The following is a 17,909-nucleotide window of genomic DNA, read 5'->3' on the forward strand; positions in this document are numbered from 1 at the left end:
TTGATATTATCAAATGACAATGTGTGTAAATATATTCTCTTAATACAATAATTTTTTTCATAGAATACATAAACAAAAACAAAATCTATATTCATCCTTCTAAATTAACATTATATAATTACAAATTAAACATAAATATTAAATACACCTATTTAAAATAAAAATCATATAATCTAAATTTGAACATAAATATTGAAATTAATTCCTTCTTTCATAAACTTTCATTCATTAACACTAATTAAATCTTCAAACTAATCCAACAATCACATCACATACTGACCCAATATGTCTCTTGTTATAATGTGTTATTTTGTTTGGTTTTGAAATGTACCTTTCTACAGTCTATGAAGAGTTGAAGGGCTTTTTCAAATCCACATTATTATTTAGTTACGAGACATTTTGATCGAAAAGACAGAAAAAACTGGTCTTGTGGGGATTCAAAGGACTGAGACCTCTTGGACTGAGAGGCAAGGACATAAATTAAATGATATGAGAAATCAGTAGACTGAGACATCTGAATTTTGATAATGTGGGGATTCAATAATATCAACCAGATTACAGGGTAGGTTCTAACAGGGGAAGAAATTACTGATGAGTTGTTTACGAAAGGTTTTATAAAGAAAGACGAAAATTACGCGACAGAAAATCTCATAATGAGGATTCACAAGTATTGCTTTCGACAAATTTGTATGTTTTTGTCAGGGGGACGTGAGGACCTGAAAGCCGCAAACAGTTTTCTGAAACGTGGACACCTTAAAAATCACAATCATTCTTCCAATGTTTTTATCAAACCAGTCTATAAAAAGACGCTATTCCGGGCAAGAACAGTTTCAGATTAAAAAAATACAAAATTATTCATTCGTCCCCTCATACAACAATGCCATCCCTCTACTTCAGTTTCCTCTCGCATTCAATATTTACCCCTCCATCAGTAAACCATTGTCTTCGACTTAAACCCTCGATAAATATATATTTTCGAAAAATTACATGCGAATTGAACTCAAGGGAGCCCAATTTTGAGACGAATTCTAGTCAAATTACACTTCTGAAACCCTGCAAAGACAACGGTAACAATGGCGGGCCGCTGTTCGTGTATGCTCCTGGCATGGACTGCACAGGCCGGGGGATTCGCAAACAATTGAGCTCGCTTTGTTCTGCCGGGTGAGTATAATTTCTTTCCAATCTCTTTTGAAAAGATGTATCGGACTATGTTTTCTCGCTTAAAGATTGGGTTATTTTTCTACCATTTGGGAAAACAGCTGGTTAGGGAGTTTCTTGAGAACATTGGGAGATGGACCAGTAGTTGAACGGGGTTCATTATAGCAATTGTGTTCATAATATCCAATCTTACCACAAATCTATATATATTATAAATAAATAGTTCACATGTAAGTAAAAAACTAACCAAATGTTGGTCAAAATAGACCTATACTTTAACACAGAAGAACCTTAAATGTTAAGTATTGTTGTCATAGTGAAAAAATAGTATTCCTATGTGTACAACTATTGGGGTACCAATGTATATTCATTGGAGTATTTCATATTAATAATTTGTCCTTTTCAACAAGTTTAAGTGTTCAACCATTGGTCCATTTATGTTGGATATAGGTTGTATTTTATATAATAATGTGTTTTTTCTATAACAACAAATATTTTTTTTGTTCAACTATTGATCCATTTATGTTGGATTTACAAGTTAGAGTTAACAAATATTTATGGTTACTAATATGTATTTGGCCCATTTATGTTGCATATAAGTCATACTTTAAATAAAAATATGATATTTTACTAACAAGAAATGATATATAATTTTTCAATTACTAGGCATTTTTAGATTAAGTTTTGGTTGAATCCTTAAAAAGTCATTTTTGGACACTTCACAGTAGACATGTTATTTTGACAAGTTGCATGATGAGTCATGCTTTCAAACCTTAGTTGTAGATAGTTAAGTGTCCATTTTACATTTCTAAAAAAAACGGAGGTCTTACGATATTCCATGTGACAGCTACATGTTGACGAAGTTAGCCCTAATGACTACTGGTCCCTCTCCCCTAGTACTCTTCCTTGTTAGACGAGAATGATAAGTAAGATCTATAAAAGAATGTTTGTTGGAGTTTGAGCTCCCTACTCCCCTTTTTATAGTTTTGTTGGCCAATTTTGATATATTCTGGGCATTAGTATTCTTTTCTTAATTTAAGAACAAAATAGAAATGTAATGATATGCTAATATGTTTATTTTCCGTTTTAAAACAATGTTAAATATTGTAATTAGAATGTTTTTATTTATTTAAAAAGGTTTTAAATTGGAATGCATTTTCTTATTTTGAAGGCTGATATTACTTAGTATTTTTAAGAAATGTATATATATTCAAGGGGATTCATCTTCATATTTTGAAAGCACATCGTCCACTAAGGATCAACTTGAAACAATTAAACACTAGCAGTTGCAAGATTGTTCCGTGCAACGAATTGCCGATAGGCTGGTAATCTTCAATTTGTTGCTGTATGGGAAGGTGATGTCAAAAAGTTATCAATTTAGTCTTTTCAAACTTTGGAAAGATGGATTATTGTATTAATAAGAAAATCACAATGGAAAATGTTAAAAGCTTGTACATGAGCTTCAAAATTATTCACTCTACATGTAATAGATAAATCTACATCAAATTTGAAACAATATATTTCATTTATTTAGGAAAGTTTCTTCCATCAATTAAATAAGATGATTTTGACCCGACATCATCTAAAATGAAATAATTGTATATGATTAGAGATAGTTCTAATAATTGTTACAATAGATGGCTGAAATTTCTGTATACTTTTAACCATAGAAGCAATAATCTGCAAAAAATCGCGATTATACCCGATTAATCTTGAATCTTGGAGCCAGCGGATTTATTCCTCGAAAAAATCCCGATTCATGAAATCGTTGACCCAATTTTCGATGATTTTTTGCATTTAAATCACGTTAAAATCATGTTAAAAACCCCCAAAAATGGCAAAAAAAGTGAAAAAAATCATTGTAAAAACTTGCAAAACCCTAGAAAAACTCGTGAAATTACTGAATCGCCTAGAAATAGGGTTGATCCAAGACGAAATTAAAGTCAATGTGGAATCAATGTCGAATATTTTTTCCATTTTTGGGGGGTTCATCATTCCCCACACTTCACTTGTTCAAACCCATGACCTCAATGACCCAACAAAGGCGGAAAGCCCACGAGCTCACTAGCCCAGTAGGGGTTTGAACCTTGGTGGCTGCCTCACCAATGGAGTGTTTCTACTACAACATTAAATGCCCGAAGACATATAATATATATAGATGTAGATATATGATTTTTAATTTATAGTTGATATCATAGTTTAAAGACTCGTGGACTTGCCACGGACTCGTGAGTCCAATGGCTTCATGAGTCAGCTCGCCAAGGACTCGCGAGGCGAGTCCTGGCGACTCTTTTTGAAAGACTCGCGTGAGTCAATTACACGGACTCGTGAGACCCAGTTATGAGGCCCAACAACGTTTAGAAGTGATTTTTTTTTTGCATTTTTTCATTCATTTGCCTTTCTTTCTTGGTGAAAATAGGTTTGTAGGGTTTGAAGAAGGAGAGCAAAGAAGATTAAATCAGCAAAAGAGATCTAGGTAAGGATTTTTCCTTTCTTTTTTTTTCATTTCCATATTTTAAAAATCCAAAAAATCTTGAAAAACAAGGGGATATTCTGCCAAAATTTTTTCTATTTCCTTTCCTGACTTATTTCCTTATATTTTTTTCTTGATTTTGAATGCTATTTTTCCCAAATGATTCATTATCATTTTTTTGTTGATTTTCCACAAAACCCTACTGATTTTTTTATTTTTTCATGTTAAATCAGCAATGGCAAGTTCAACTTTAAGGACAACCCCAAGGCTATGAAGACAAAGAGATAAAGCATGGAAATATGGGATTCCTGGAAGCAAAAAGGGGGAAGTCACTTGCACTGAATGTACAAAATGGATGACGGGTGGAATCAATAGATTAAAATACCACTTTGCACAAATACCTGGATATGGTGTGGACATATGCTCCAAATCAACTCTTGAGATTATTAGAGAGATGAAGGTCCTTCTTGCTAAGCATGATATGCAAAGGAAGAAAGGCAAAAAATAAAAGAAGCCATGGCAGCGGCAATGAATCCCACATTGTCCACTTCGGGTCCCATTGGTCACACTCGTGGTCATTAGTCGCTTTCATCTTTTGGTGACAATGAGGGTGGGGCTAGTGCCACTCCTGTTAGAACAGACCCTAATTTTTTTGTACCACACAATGTTCAAGGTGCACAACCTTCACTTGGAAGGTACAATATGGAATAGAGAGAAGCATGAACAAACAAAGATAGCAGCATTAAACTTTTGGTTTTACAATAATATACCTTTCAATGCAGCAAATAATGTGTATTGGGAAGGTTTGGTTAATGCATTTACAATTGCGGGTAAGGGGTTTAAGACCCCAACAGGTTATGACTTCAGTGGGCCATTGCTAGAGCAAGCTGTAAGAAATACACAAGTTGTGGTTGATGATTAGAAAAGATATTAGAGAAGAAAAGGATGCAACATTTTATCCGATGGATGGACAGATGGACGAAATAGGACTCTTCTCAACTTCTTGGTGGCTTCAAATGGTGCAATGGTATTTCTAAAGTCTGTTGATGCCTCAAATGAAATAAAAAATGCAGAGACTTTGTGTAATCTATTGGATGGGGTGGTTCAGGAAGTTGGAGTTGAAAATGTTGTCCAAATTATCACGGACAACGCAACTGCATATGTATTTGCAGGTATAATGCTTATGGAGAGGCATCCTACGATTACATGGAGTCCTTGTGTTGCACATTGCTTGGACTTGATGCTAGAGGACATTGGGAAGATTACATGGGTGAAGAAGGTGGTTGAAGATGCAAGAAGTGTCACCAAATTCATCTACAACCATACTTGGGTGCTTGCTTTGATGAGGAAACACACAAATGGCAAGGATCTTGTGCGACTTGGAGTGACACGATTTGCTAGCTACTTCATCACTTTGTAGAGCATTCTTAGTGCCATTCCTCATCTTAAGCAGATGTTTGTGTCTGATGCTTGGTTGGGGTCTGCATACTCCAGAAAACCTGAAGCAGATAAGATTGTAATCATTGTTTTTGATGAAGGGTTCAACAAAAGTGGAGAGGAGTTGACTATGGTAAGTAACAAACACAAAGCAAACTTTATACAACATAATCTATTTGCTGATTTTATTTTTTAGGGGTTAATTTTGTACTAATTCAAAATTTGTTTTAATTTCTTTAGGTGACAGAACTTTTGGTAAGGGTTCTTTGTATGGTGGATGGAGAGGGCATGGCAATGGGTTTCATTTATGAGGCCATGGATAGGGCCAAAGAGGCCATTTCACATTGCTATCATGGAAATACAAGAAAATGTGAAATCCTTTGGCGCATCATTGATCGTAGGTGGACGAACCAACTCCACCAACCGATACATGCCTTTGCCTACTTCTTGAACCCAAAGTTCTACTTCTCCGATTCATTTAAGGCTGATGAGGAGGTCATGGCAGGTGTTATTGCAAGCATTGATAAGATGACACTTGATGCTGAGTTGAGAGACAAGGTTCTTGATGAGTTGGAGGTGAGATTTGACATTTGCAATTGCTCTATCATTATTTATGAATTTGGAAATGTTCATTATTGAATTTGAGTTTAACACTTTGACTATTTATTTATGAATTTGGAAATGTTCATTGTTCAAGATCAACAAGAGTGCAGAGGAGAGACTCTTCTCATCACAACTAGCAATTGATAGGAGAGGAAAACAACAACCAGGTAAAAAATTAACTTATTTCAATACTGCAAGAAAAAAACTACAAACTTGATTGTTACATTGTTTTCTCAATTTTAATATTTCTAAATGTTTTTTGTAGATTTATGGTGGGAGAATTATGGTGTTGGCATGCCTAATCTTCAAAAGATGGTCGTTCGTGTTTTGTCTCAGCCATGTAGTGCTTCTGGGTGTGAATGAAATTGGAGTGTATTTGAGAGAATTCACACAAAGAAGAGAAGTAGATTGACACAAAAGCGGCTCAATGATCTTGTCTTCGTTCGGTACAATCTTCGCCTTCGAGTTAGAAAGGTGGAGGGTGTTTCACATGAAGGCATTGACTTGGATGAAATCGATCCATATGGTGATTGGACCGTGAATGAACAAAATGATGGTGATGATGTCCTCCTTACTGAAGAAGAACTTGCAGAAATAGAGAGAGGAGCATCACAAGAAGCAGAAGGAGCAAGATTGCAGGAAATGGAGGAGGATGAAGATGAGGACGAAGATGAGGACTTTCATTTAGAAGAAGAATCATCTCACCATTTAGATAGGAGCATCACAAGAAGCAGAAGGAGCAAGATTGGAGGAAATGGAGGAGGATGAAGATGAGGACGAAGATGAGGACTTTCATTTAGAAGAAGAATCATCTCACCATTTAGATACCACAACATCCACTGCTACTACTTCTAGCTCAAGGCCTGAAAAATTGGGCTATATTAGGAGAAGTGCAAAGAGGAAGATGTAGTCCTCTTTAGTTTGTTTATTGTTGTTTTTCACATTTGGAGTTGGACATAACATTATATGTAATTTTGTAAACATTTATAAACTTATGCTGCCATTATGCATTTTAGAGTTTGAAATTGAATCTATGAGTAATGAGTATGATTCTATGAGTATGAATGATGAACTTTCAAATATTGAGTGTTTGGAGATCATATGACATGTGTAATGTTTCAATGATGGCTCTTATGTTCTCTAAATGCATTAATTTCTTTATGTTTTTTTGTAAAACTACGTTTTTTTTTTGGCCGAGGTCTTGCTGAGTCTTTCGCGAGTCTTTCGTGAGTTCGAGTTCAAGTCCAACTTTTTGGTTTGCTGAGTCCGAGTTTTAAAACTTTGGTTGATATAGTTAATTTTTGCTCAAACAAAAACATACAATTCATTATGTGAGTAATATATCCAAAGTGTTCGACAAAATAAGTCTGAATGACAACAAACAAGCTTACATAGTTGTAATAAAAGAGCCTCCAACATACAATCATTAAAATGTCTCTACCTAAAATAGTAGTTGCAAGCTAGGCATTGCCAAAACTAGTGGCTTGCTAATCTTTTACTTAAGCTAAACAAATGCCTTTTGTTGAATTCTACCCCATATAAAAGACTTACCAATTGCCATCAAGGAATATAAAGCATTGCAACTGTGGAATATGATTTGATAAGCTTTCTCAAATATTGAACTACCCCTAGAAAACTCCTTGCCTCAATTACAATGAAAGACTTAGATCACTTCAAAATGGCTTCCACTTTTACTAAATTACTAAAAATAGCTAGATCTCCATTTGATAAATTTTGATCTCAGTTACTTCATGGACTTTGCTAATCTTTGATCTCAGACTTAGACAACTATTTGGTGTATTTGGTGATTGCCCTTGTAAAAAGTTAAATCAATATTTGCCTATGTAATCAGCAATATGAATCTGTTTTCTACAATTCATGGGCTAATCTCTATTTTATTTACTCTCTATATCTCTATGCTATGGAAATGCCCTTAAGTTTAAAAAAAAAAGTACTATCTATTTTTCTACAATTTTTTACGATTTTTTAAAATCCAATTTTTTACCCATTTTTTCAAAAGATCTTTAACTTTTGATTTGCCATTGTTTTCCTTTAAAGATTTTTGTTGCTATGATATAAAGCATTGCAATTGTGGAATATGATTTGATAAGCTTTCTAAAATATTGAATTAACCCTACAAAATTCCTTTCCTCAATCGCAATGAAATTCTTGGATCACCTTAAAATGGCTTCCACTTTTACTATTTGTTTGTTAACTTTTGATCTTAGTTTCTTCATAGAGTTAGCTAACATTTGATCTCAAACTTAGACAACTATTTGGTTATTTTGGTGACTGCCCTCTTAAAAAGTTAACTGAATATTTGCCTATGTAATCAGCAATATGAATATAAACAAGAAAAAATTATTTTCTACAATTTGTTAATGCATGATAGCTTCGGTAAGATAAATGATTGAATGAGAGATAAATGAAGTCTCTCATTCAATCATTTATCATATCGATAATTATCATAGAAACCTTCAAGCAATTAATTTCTCTTTGATAGCCATTCTACATTTGCATATAAATAACCTATTCAGTTCGATCAAATCTTTAACATTGATAATCATACTATATAATTTGTTTATGTTCATCGATTACTAAATCATGTTCATGCATTCAGATTTGTATCGATTAACATAATTGATAATAATAAATGATTAATCAAACACCGATTAATATCGGGTTATATGTGCTCCATTATATATCGGGTGGCATGATAAAGTTTACCGATAGTTATTGGTTGTTAAGTATACACCGAATAGTTATCGGCTGTTAAGGTTAAACACATGCCGATAACTATCGGCTGTTAGTATTATGCAAACACCGATAGTCATCGGGTGTTAAATATAATCATACACCGTTTGGCATACACCGATAGTTATCGGGTGTTGAACATATACCGGTTGGTTAATAAATGCCATACACTATTATAGCGAAGGGGCACGATCAAGAGATGTCTTGATCGGCCATGTCCAAAAGACATGGCCGGTCAAGGCATCGCTTGACCGTACCCAGCCCACTATATATGTCAAAAGGTATGTGTGAGAATGGACATAAAAATTTATAAATGCTCCTCTCACCCACCACATAAAAGAAGATAATCAGATTCATATGATAATTCAGCAATAGATAAAACAAGATAATACTAAGTAGAATATAACTTGCATATTGAATGTAAATTGAACATCATTTACACAATTCATGGGTTAAACTCTATTTTATTTGCTCTTTATATCTCTATGCTATGGAAATGCCCTTAAGTTTAAAAAAAAAATAGTTTTTCTCTCTTTTTTTACAATTTTTATTTTTTATTTTTTTAAATCCAATTTTTTCTCGATTTTTTGCCAATTTTTTCGCCAAACGATTTTTGCTACCTACTCATCAGTGGAGAGCATTTTGTCTCTAAGAGCAATAATTTTGGCATTTAAAAAAATCAGGTGCCTTCTTTTTCTTTTGCTGCTTCCACTTCAGCTGCTCATAGTTTGTCTTTTGGTCCATCTTAAAGATGTATAGTCTGCTTGTAAGATGCCAACTTGCCAACTAGAATTTGGCACAAATCTGAAGGTTTGTCTTTGATTCAAATCTTTGACCAACGAATGTTTTGATTTGATTTTTGATGGATTTTGATGTTTCTACTTTATTGAAGGGTTTTGCTTTTTGGTTTACCAATGAGGAATGGAAATAGAATGCGAAGCATGAAAGAATAACTGACTGAAATTAAGACTCAGAATTTTGATTTCCTTAGCAGCAAAATACAAATCCAAGGAATGAACATATTTAAGAATTCAAAGCCAAAGTTGGCCTACCAGGTGTTCCAAGCTAGTTTGGAAGAGTGATTTTTATTGCCTGAAATGAAGCGTGGAGCAGTATAGGAGCCTCCAGCTGATGACAATGACTCCAATGTGTTTTATAATTTTATTTGCCTTAGAAATAATTATTAAAACAAATTTGTGTAAGAAAGAGCGGATCGGTTGTAAATTCTTCATGGTTGCTAGGGAAGGTCTCCAGAATGGTTCAATTTTCCCTAATGAAATGCTGATGTAGGTCACACACGCTGCAATCTCCCTGAAATAACTGGTGATCTGCTGTTATTAATGATTGACAATGATTTCAGACTTAATTTCCAACCCTAAAACCCTCTTATTATTTTATTTAAGCTCCGTACGCAGAAAGGAGAGGCATGACCTGTTGTAGGAGGTACGGCCTGCACAATTCAGCACTTATTTTTCTGGTAATGGCCTTTGAACTGCCTAGATTTGCTGTACATACACTGTGGTTGCTGTATCAGTCAGTGAACTTCAAGATTTTGGCCCTCAATGGCCTGAATGAAGATTCTATTGTGTGCCTATGTGTTGCAGGTGGCTGGGGCTACATCCAATCACCTTGGAGTTGAGAGTTTTTGTTCCCAATCTCACATACAATCACTGCTCTGCTGGTTGCAGGTTGCAGGTTGCTTCCAAGAAGGTTCGATAAAAAGATGAATAACAGAATGTAAACGATGAAGCCCAAATCATTCTTTTATGCTCTCAAACCCTAGCGCCTCCCTCAAAAGCATCTAACGCCAAGATTACTTGGCAGATTCTCTTTCATAATGTTCGCCCAATATGAGGGTGGCGTTCATCGTAGAAGATTTACCCACCTTTTAAAATAACTTTCACCTGCGGCGGCATGCCAAGGTACTTTTTTAATTTTTTCTTTATATTGTGCTTTTTATAAAGTTACTTTATATTTGCTTTTTTTACATAAAGTAACTTTAAATTTTTCTTCTTTCACATAAAGTAACTTTTATTTAAATAATATAAAGTATGAATATAATATCCCGTCCAAGGCCCCAATTCGGCTTAGTGTGGAATCCCTCAACCATCCAAGACATCTCCTACCCTGTGAACTTCACTTGCGGAGATGGATAACAGGAGAATCTCTGAGCTTGAATAAACTACTAGGAAAGTGGGGACATTACAGTTCTCCCTTCCTGGAGATTGCTTGCCCTCAAGCAATTTGCACCTACACAATGAGCACCAATACCTGGATCCCATATTGATATGAGAAACATTGCTTTACCCAACCGTTGTGCTACTCTGATATAAACAACATCTTTATACACATGCTGATTTGCAGCGTAGCCAAACTATTGAGCTTAATCATGATGAAGACGTGTCAGTAAATGACAAAAATGTTGTGGAAGGATCTGCCAACGTTGGCATGCAAGTTGGAAGTGTCAAAGATGAGGAATGTGCAGAAGATACAAGCTTTAATAGTTCTGAGTTTTGTAGCAGTAGTCAGAATTCTTTGCATTATTAGGTAGCAACCATTTCTCTTAAGGAACATGCTTCTGGTTTGTTGCCACATGAAGGTACTCAAGATTTGGGTGCTAAAAATAAGATTGGTGATGTAGATTCATGTCATGATGAGTTTGATTTTGCAAATCAGACCTTGAAAATAAATCAGAAAATTCATTGGTTGGCAATGAGTCCCTGGACCAGGTTTTGGATGGACATGTAGCTATTGTGGAAGAGGAAGTGTGCGAAGACATTGTCATATCAGCAGTTTATACAATGTCTTTTGAGCCATCCTATGAGGTACATAGCAGCAGTACCTTAGTTGTTGATGTGTGCGCCGATGATTGCACACACGATGCTGCTTACCATGAGGTAAGTGATGTGGATACAACCTCATATCATAGTGCAGATTTTGGGTCAAAACACTTGCTTGGGAGTTATAAGTTCCAGAGTCCTTGTCATTGGGTTGGGCAACTTAGGGTTAATGACAGCATGATTGCCACAACCATAGAGCACTTTGATGTTGTTCGCCAAAAGTTGGCTACGTTTTGGTTGGGGTACTCCTATGTCAGATGCGCAAAGTGATAGTGGCCTTTCCCTGGCAAAGCTCCATGCACTTTCACAAGCCATTGGAATAATGAAACGTAACTATTTACAGTTATTGGCTAATAGAGACTATCTTCTCGAGTGGGATTGCACTTGCTATGATGCCTTGAAGGGAAAGGAGGAGGAGGTAGATGAGCTCACCAATGAGCTTGAAGTGACTATGGATTCATTGAAGAGTGTCCAGTTGGCCCTTCAGGAGTCGCAATCACGATTGGAGGAGCTTATCGTGGGGTTGAGTTTGGCACAATCTTCACCAGCTACAGATACAGTACAATCTTCTATAGTGGCAATTGGTGATGATCTTATATCCACAGATTATGGTTGTGAGCAGGTTGAGGATGTGACTACACCTATCACAGTTACAGGTGTAGTTGACACAGATGGGATGAGTGCATTTGTTGAGAGCAATAGAGAACCACATGCTGCACTAGGTTCTCCTGTAGTTACATCCATCGCAGGTTTTGTTGGTGATGAGTCAAATGATGGGGGTTATGTTTAGAACTATGACAGTCAATCATTGACCGAGGTGGGAGATTTTTATCATGATTGCATAGGGAGGAGTACTCATCACTTCTTTTCTGATCCACACACAGAGGATTTGATGATGTATTGGTGTGGATTGGCTCCGAGGTTGTACCATCCTTTGTGGGATGGGTACTCACTATCTTCATTAGATGGAAGTAGTAGTTGCAAGTATTCGACTCCATCTTTGGTGGGGAATTACTTGCAGAGTCAGCACATCCATGGGAGTCTAGCAGGGGTTGGAGATAGTTGTGGTGTTGCAGACACTTTTTGTGATTTGTATCTTCACATAGCAGATGGATGTGAGTTTAGTTTGCTTTGGGACCCGAGTGATGACAGGGTTAGCACTGTAGTTTGGGCGGGTCCCATTGGTTGGCTTACCATTTTTGGCATGATGAAGTTGAGATTCAGAGTTGAGTAGCAAAAGTTTGAGGATGTTCTTGGTAGGCTTCTATTCAGAGTTTTGGATTCTTCTAGTGCATCAGGATTTCAGATAGAGGTCACTAAGGAGTCTTCAGGTGTTTACACAGTTAGGAATGCCTACAGTTTTAGTTTTGATCTTCATGTGCATGACCCCTTTCGGATGCATATTTCAGTTGCACATGTGTTAGATAGTGTGTATGACAATTCACCTTGCACAGTTTTGGGAAGCAAACTTTGTATGACAGCTCAATGAATCCATTGAATGCCAAGAATTGCATCATCATTTCCTCCAATGCTCACCATAAAGAAGTCATCCTTCACTTCATAGTTTCCCAACTTCAGAGACATGTTGGAAATCATTCGGTTGCAAGAAATCGTTGAACCATCTGCTACCATAACTTTGAATCCATCAACTTCCTCCGTTACTAGCCCTCTCTTTGCAACAATTCTTTCATCAATAAAGTTATGAGTTGCTCCTGTATCAATAAGAGTTATGACATGGTGCTCTCCCAGCACTCCCGAACTCTAAAAGATTCATTCTTGTGTATGCTCGAGAGTTGAGCAACCACACCTCTATCATCTTGCTCAATTTTAGGCCCTTCAGGAGCCTCTTCATACTCACTGCCCTCATTTTTCAGATTGCTGTTTGGAGATTTCAGAATCTGATCCATCAGTTGATTAGGTCTCTATTTGATGTAAATTGCCTTTCCCATGACACTTATGTCCCGGGGCCCAAGGTTCTTAGCAAGAATAGCACAAATTTTTCTTCCAGAGCTCTTGGCGGAGCTCGTCATCCATCCGAGAAGGAAACTTCTTGGTCTGATTTGAAAACTGCTATTTATCTTTTCGGAAAGGAAAAGGCTTGGACTGAAATTTGGTTTTAGGAGCAGCCAACTCCATACTCCTAGACTTCTTGATTGCTTCAACTAAGGTGGGTTGGGTGGATCAAAAGCTTTAACCCAACCTTTCAAGGGTTTTCAAGTCCTTCAGTGAATAAGACCATATAATGTCCCCTTTTTGGGACATTAGGAATCCATTAAATAATTAAGTTTAAGTTGTCTAAACATAATAATTTAAAAGACAACTTAATTAAATCTAAGCAGATTAAAGTGGCTTTTTATGTCAACAACAAATTATAAAGTAATGTCACTTAATTAATTGAGGGGAATTCCAGGAGACAGGCAGTGGGGCGAACAAAGAGTCACAGGGTTGAGTTATTTAATAACTTGGAGAGGCTCATTTTTGAGCATGCTTGGTTATATGTTTGGAGATTGTTGGGAAGCTCTAATTTTTAGCAGGTTTGAGGATGCAAACCCTTGAGCTTGGAGGCAGTGGATGGAAACCCATTGTCAGTTGGAGTTATCATTCAGGTGGCTCACTTTGTGCTTCAGGTTTCATTTGCTGGTTGTCCAATCCTTTGCTGAGGGGTCCTGCTATCACCAAATACCAAGTTTGCGAAGCTAAGAGCTTCATAACCATATAGTGCCATGAATGGTGACATCCGGATGGACATGTGATAGGAGGAGTTGTAGCAATACTCTCCTAGGGGAAGCCATCTCACCCATGTATTTTGCTGCTCCGAGACATAGTTTCTAAGATATCCTTCCAACTACTTAGTTACTATCTCGGTCTGCCCATCAGTTTGTGGGTGATAACTGGTGCTTGGAGTGAGCACAATACCACATAATCTGAAAATCTCTTGACGGAAAGCACTTAGGAACTTGCTGTCCCTATCACTCACAATGTTCTTCGGTAACCCATGTAATCTGAACACCTCCTGAAAGAACACTTCAACAACCTGAGCTTCTGTAAAAGAATTGGTGCTGGCAAAGAAATGAGAAAACTTTGTGAGTCTCTCCACCACCACATAGATACTATCCTTCCCTTGAGCCCGTGGCAACCCAGTGATGAAGTGCATGGAAATACTTTTCCATTTGTTACAAGGAATAGGCAAGGGTTGTAACAAACCACTTGGCAGAGTGTGCTCGTCTTTGTTTCTCTGACATGTGTGACACTCCTTGATGTACTTCAAGACATCATTTTTAAGTCCCTTCCAAGAAAATCTCTCTCGGATCTGCCTGTATGTTTGGAAGTAACCTTGCTGACCAGCAAGGGGGATATCATGAACAAACTCCAAAATCTTCTCCTTAAGCTTATATTCAGCCACAATGAAGACCCTTCCTTTGTATAGTATCAACCCCTCTACCAATTTGTACCTTTCATCATGAAAAGTACTTTCTATAATGCTTGTTGCAAACTGGTTTTTGGCATAATCAGCTAGCAACAACTCCCTCCAATCAGCAGTAAGCTCGCATAGCGAGCTCAAATGGGGCATTCTGGATAAGGCATCAGCCACAACATTGTTCTTCCCCTTAACATACTCAATATCGAAATCGTAAGCCTGTAGCTTACTCACCCACTTCTACTGTCTTTCATTCAAATCTTTCTAATGCATGAGGTGTTTAAGACTATTATGATCAGTCTTAACAATAAATTTACTCTCCACCAGATACTACCTGAACTTCGCAAGGGCATGCATTATGGAAAGCATTTCCTTGTCATAAATTGAATACAACCTTTCAGGTCCTCTCAATTTCCTGCTCTCGAAGACTATAGGATGCTTATCCTGCATGAGGACTGCACCAACACCTTCTCCAGATGCATCACATTGCAGTTGAAAAGGTTTGGTGAGGTCAGGTAAAGCCAAAACAAGGCAGGAAGTCATGATCCCCTTAAACCGCTCAAACACTATCTGTGCCTTTTTGGACCATTCAAAAGCTCCTTTCCTTGTAAGATCTGTGAGAGGGGCAGCCAACTGAGAATATCCCTTCACAAACCTCCGATAAAAACCACACAGACCCACAAATCCCTTCAGATGTGTTATGTTTTCAAGAGGAGGCCAATCAATGATGGCTCTAATCTTTTTGGGATCCACATTCACACCACCTGCATTGATAATGTGACCAAAGTAGAGCAACTCTTCCATTCCAAACTCACATTTGGACTACTTGGCAAACAAGGATTCAGATTCTAGTATACTTAGCACCTCATCCAAGTGTTGTAAATGCTCATTCCAGGATTTGCTGAATATGAGGATGTCATCAAAGAAGATCAAAACAAACTTCCTTAGCTGTTCTTGGAAGATTCTGTTCATACATGACTGAAATGTAGCCGGTGCATTCGTCAAGCCAAAGGGCATGACTAGGAACTCAAAATGCCCAAAGTGGCATCTGAAAGCGGTCTTCTCCACATCTGAAGCTCTCATTCTAATCTGATGATACCCCGACTTGAGGTCAATCTTAGAGAAAAACATTGCACCATGTAGCTCGTCAATGAGCTCATCAATTCTCGGGATAGGATACCGATCTTGATAGTTTTTTGATTCAGGGCTCTGTAATCCACGCACATGCGCATGGTCCCATCCTTCTTTCTTACCAAAACAAAAGCCGAAGCTAAGGGTCTTTTGCTAGGCCGTATGTAACCCATGTCAAGCAATTCCTGGATTGCTTTCTCAATCTCATCCTTCTGCTTCTTAGGATACCGGTAAGGAGTAGTCTTAACTAGCTTAGCTCCTCCTTCAAGATCAATGATGTGTTCGACACCTCTCTCAGGGGGTCTGCTAGGGGGTTGGTTTTCAAACACCATACTTCTCTTGGTTATCAAGGCTTGAATGTCTTCAGGATAGTTCCAATTTTCTTTTAGTGGTTCTAAGGGCATGACCATGACCTTACTTCTATCCGTGATCATTGCTTGAATGTCTGTGGAATAGCTGCCCTTATCTACCAATGGATTTGAAGGCATTATCAAACACTCTGCTGCCCACTCCACCTGATTATGGCGGATCAACCTTTCCATTCTTTTCAAAGACACAACTTTAAGTCCACCATGCGACATTCCTCTCAACACTACCTTCTTTCCTTCAGACATGAATTTCAGCTCCATGGTTTGCAAGTTCAGTGTGATCTCACCAAGAGATCTCAGCGATTGAATCCTGAGGACTGCATCATCAGTCCCACCAATGCTAACCTCAAAGAAATCATCTCTAATTTCATGATTTCCCAACTTCAGAGACATGTTGGAAATCATTCGGTTGCAGTATATAGTGTAGCCATCTGCTACCATGACTTTGAAGCCCTCAACTTCCTCTGCCACTAGTCCCCTCTTAGCAACAATCCTTTCATCAATGAAGTTGTGTGTCGCTATTGTGTCAATGGGAGCAATGACATGATGCTCTCCAATCACACCCCCAACTCTAAAAGACTCATTTTTGTGAATGCTCGAGAGTTGAGCAACCACTCCTCTATCTTCTGACCCAAATTTAGGCCCTTCAAGAGCCTCTTCATACTCGCTGTCCTCAACTTCAGTTTGTTGTTCTGAAATTTCAGAATCTGATCCATCCGCAGAATAGCACTCCATATGATGCAAACTGCCCTTTCCATGACACTTATGTCCTGGGGCCCAAGGTTCTTTGCAAGAATAGAAAATATTCTTCCTCCGAAGCTCTTGACGGAGCTCATCATCCATTCGTGGAGGGAACCTCTTGGTCTGATTTGTGAACTTCTTCTTATCGTTTCTGAAAGGAAAAGGCTTGGATTGAATTTTATTCCTTGGGGCAGCCAACTCCATGCTTTGAGATTTCTTAATAGCTTCTGCCAAGGTGGGCGGATCAAATGCTTTAACCCAACCTTTCAAAGGTTCCTCAAGTCCTTCAGTGAAAAGAACAACTAACCGTTTCTCAGAGATGCTACTTACCATATCTGACAGATTTTGGAATTCAGTTACGTACGTTTCCAACAAACCTTGTTGTTTGAGTTGTGCAAGTTCTCTAAATTTCACCTCTGGATTCTTGGGTTTGAATCTATCAGTCAGCTTGTTGGTGAAATCAGCATAGGTGGTGATCAAGTTATGACCAAGGGTGACCAACCCATGGTACCATTATTCGTGGGCCACTCCATCCAAGTGCAAGGTAGCAAACTTGATGGCATCTTCTTCCGACATAGGCCTCAAGGACAAGTAATTGTCCAACTTTTGCACCCATGCTCTAGCTGTGCTCTTAGTGCTTCCATCAAAGTGTGCTAAGGTCACTCTTCCAAGAGCTTGCTGATAATCTCTTGGGGCAGCAAACCTGTTGTCATTCCTTTTTCCTCTCTTCATTTTCTGATTCATAAACTGATCCAGAGTGAGGATATCTCGGATCTCACCAGGGAGAGAAGCATACTCCATGTAGTTGTTTCTTATTTCATTAGCTGTAGGTATATCTGTTTCAGCTTGTTGTACTTCTCTTGGCAGAAATATAGGTTGTAGAGGTCTTGCGGCTGAACCTCCATTGTTGCTCCCGTTGTTACTCCCATTTCCATTGCCTACACGAGCATTAGAAGTGCTGGCTTCCGGTCCATTGTTGGGTTGGT

At 37.7% G+C, this 17,909-nt stretch overlaps 2 protein-coding genes across 2 annotated transcripts in view; both read left to right on the forward strand.

The window, feature by feature from the left end:
• Positions 1-407: 407 nt before the first annotated feature.
• The window catches only part of LOC131046913 (phytyl ester synthase 2, chloroplastic), a 118,376-nt gene continuing 100,874 nt past the window's right edge, over positions 408-17,909 (forward strand). Inside the window, exon 1 of the mRNA XM_059211716.1 lies at positions 408-1,161. Coding sequence (XP_059067699.1) covers positions 878-1,161 — 284 coding nt within the window. The 5' untranslated portion in view covers positions 408-877. The remainder of the gene's footprint in view (positions 1,162-17,909) is intronic.
• LOC131046914 (uncharacterized) lies at positions 3,805-6,620 on the forward strand. The gene is made up of 4 exons (XM_057980750.2): positions 3,805-5,201; positions 5,309-5,644; positions 5,766-5,838; positions 5,937-6,620. The coding sequence occupies exons 1-4, from the start codon at positions 5,085-5,087 to the stop codon at positions 6,032-6,034; spliced, it is 624 nt and encodes a 207-aa protein (XP_057836733.1). The 5' UTR covers positions 3,805-5,084; the 3' UTR covers positions 6,035-6,620.

The sequence above is a fragment of the Cryptomeria japonica genome, chromosome 9 (genome assembly GCF_030272615.1).
Source record: "Cryptomeria japonica chromosome 9, Sugi_1.0, whole genome shotgun sequence".
Taxonomy (NCBI): Eukaryota; Viridiplantae; Streptophyta; class Pinopsida; order Cupressales; family Cupressaceae; genus Cryptomeria; species Cryptomeria japonica.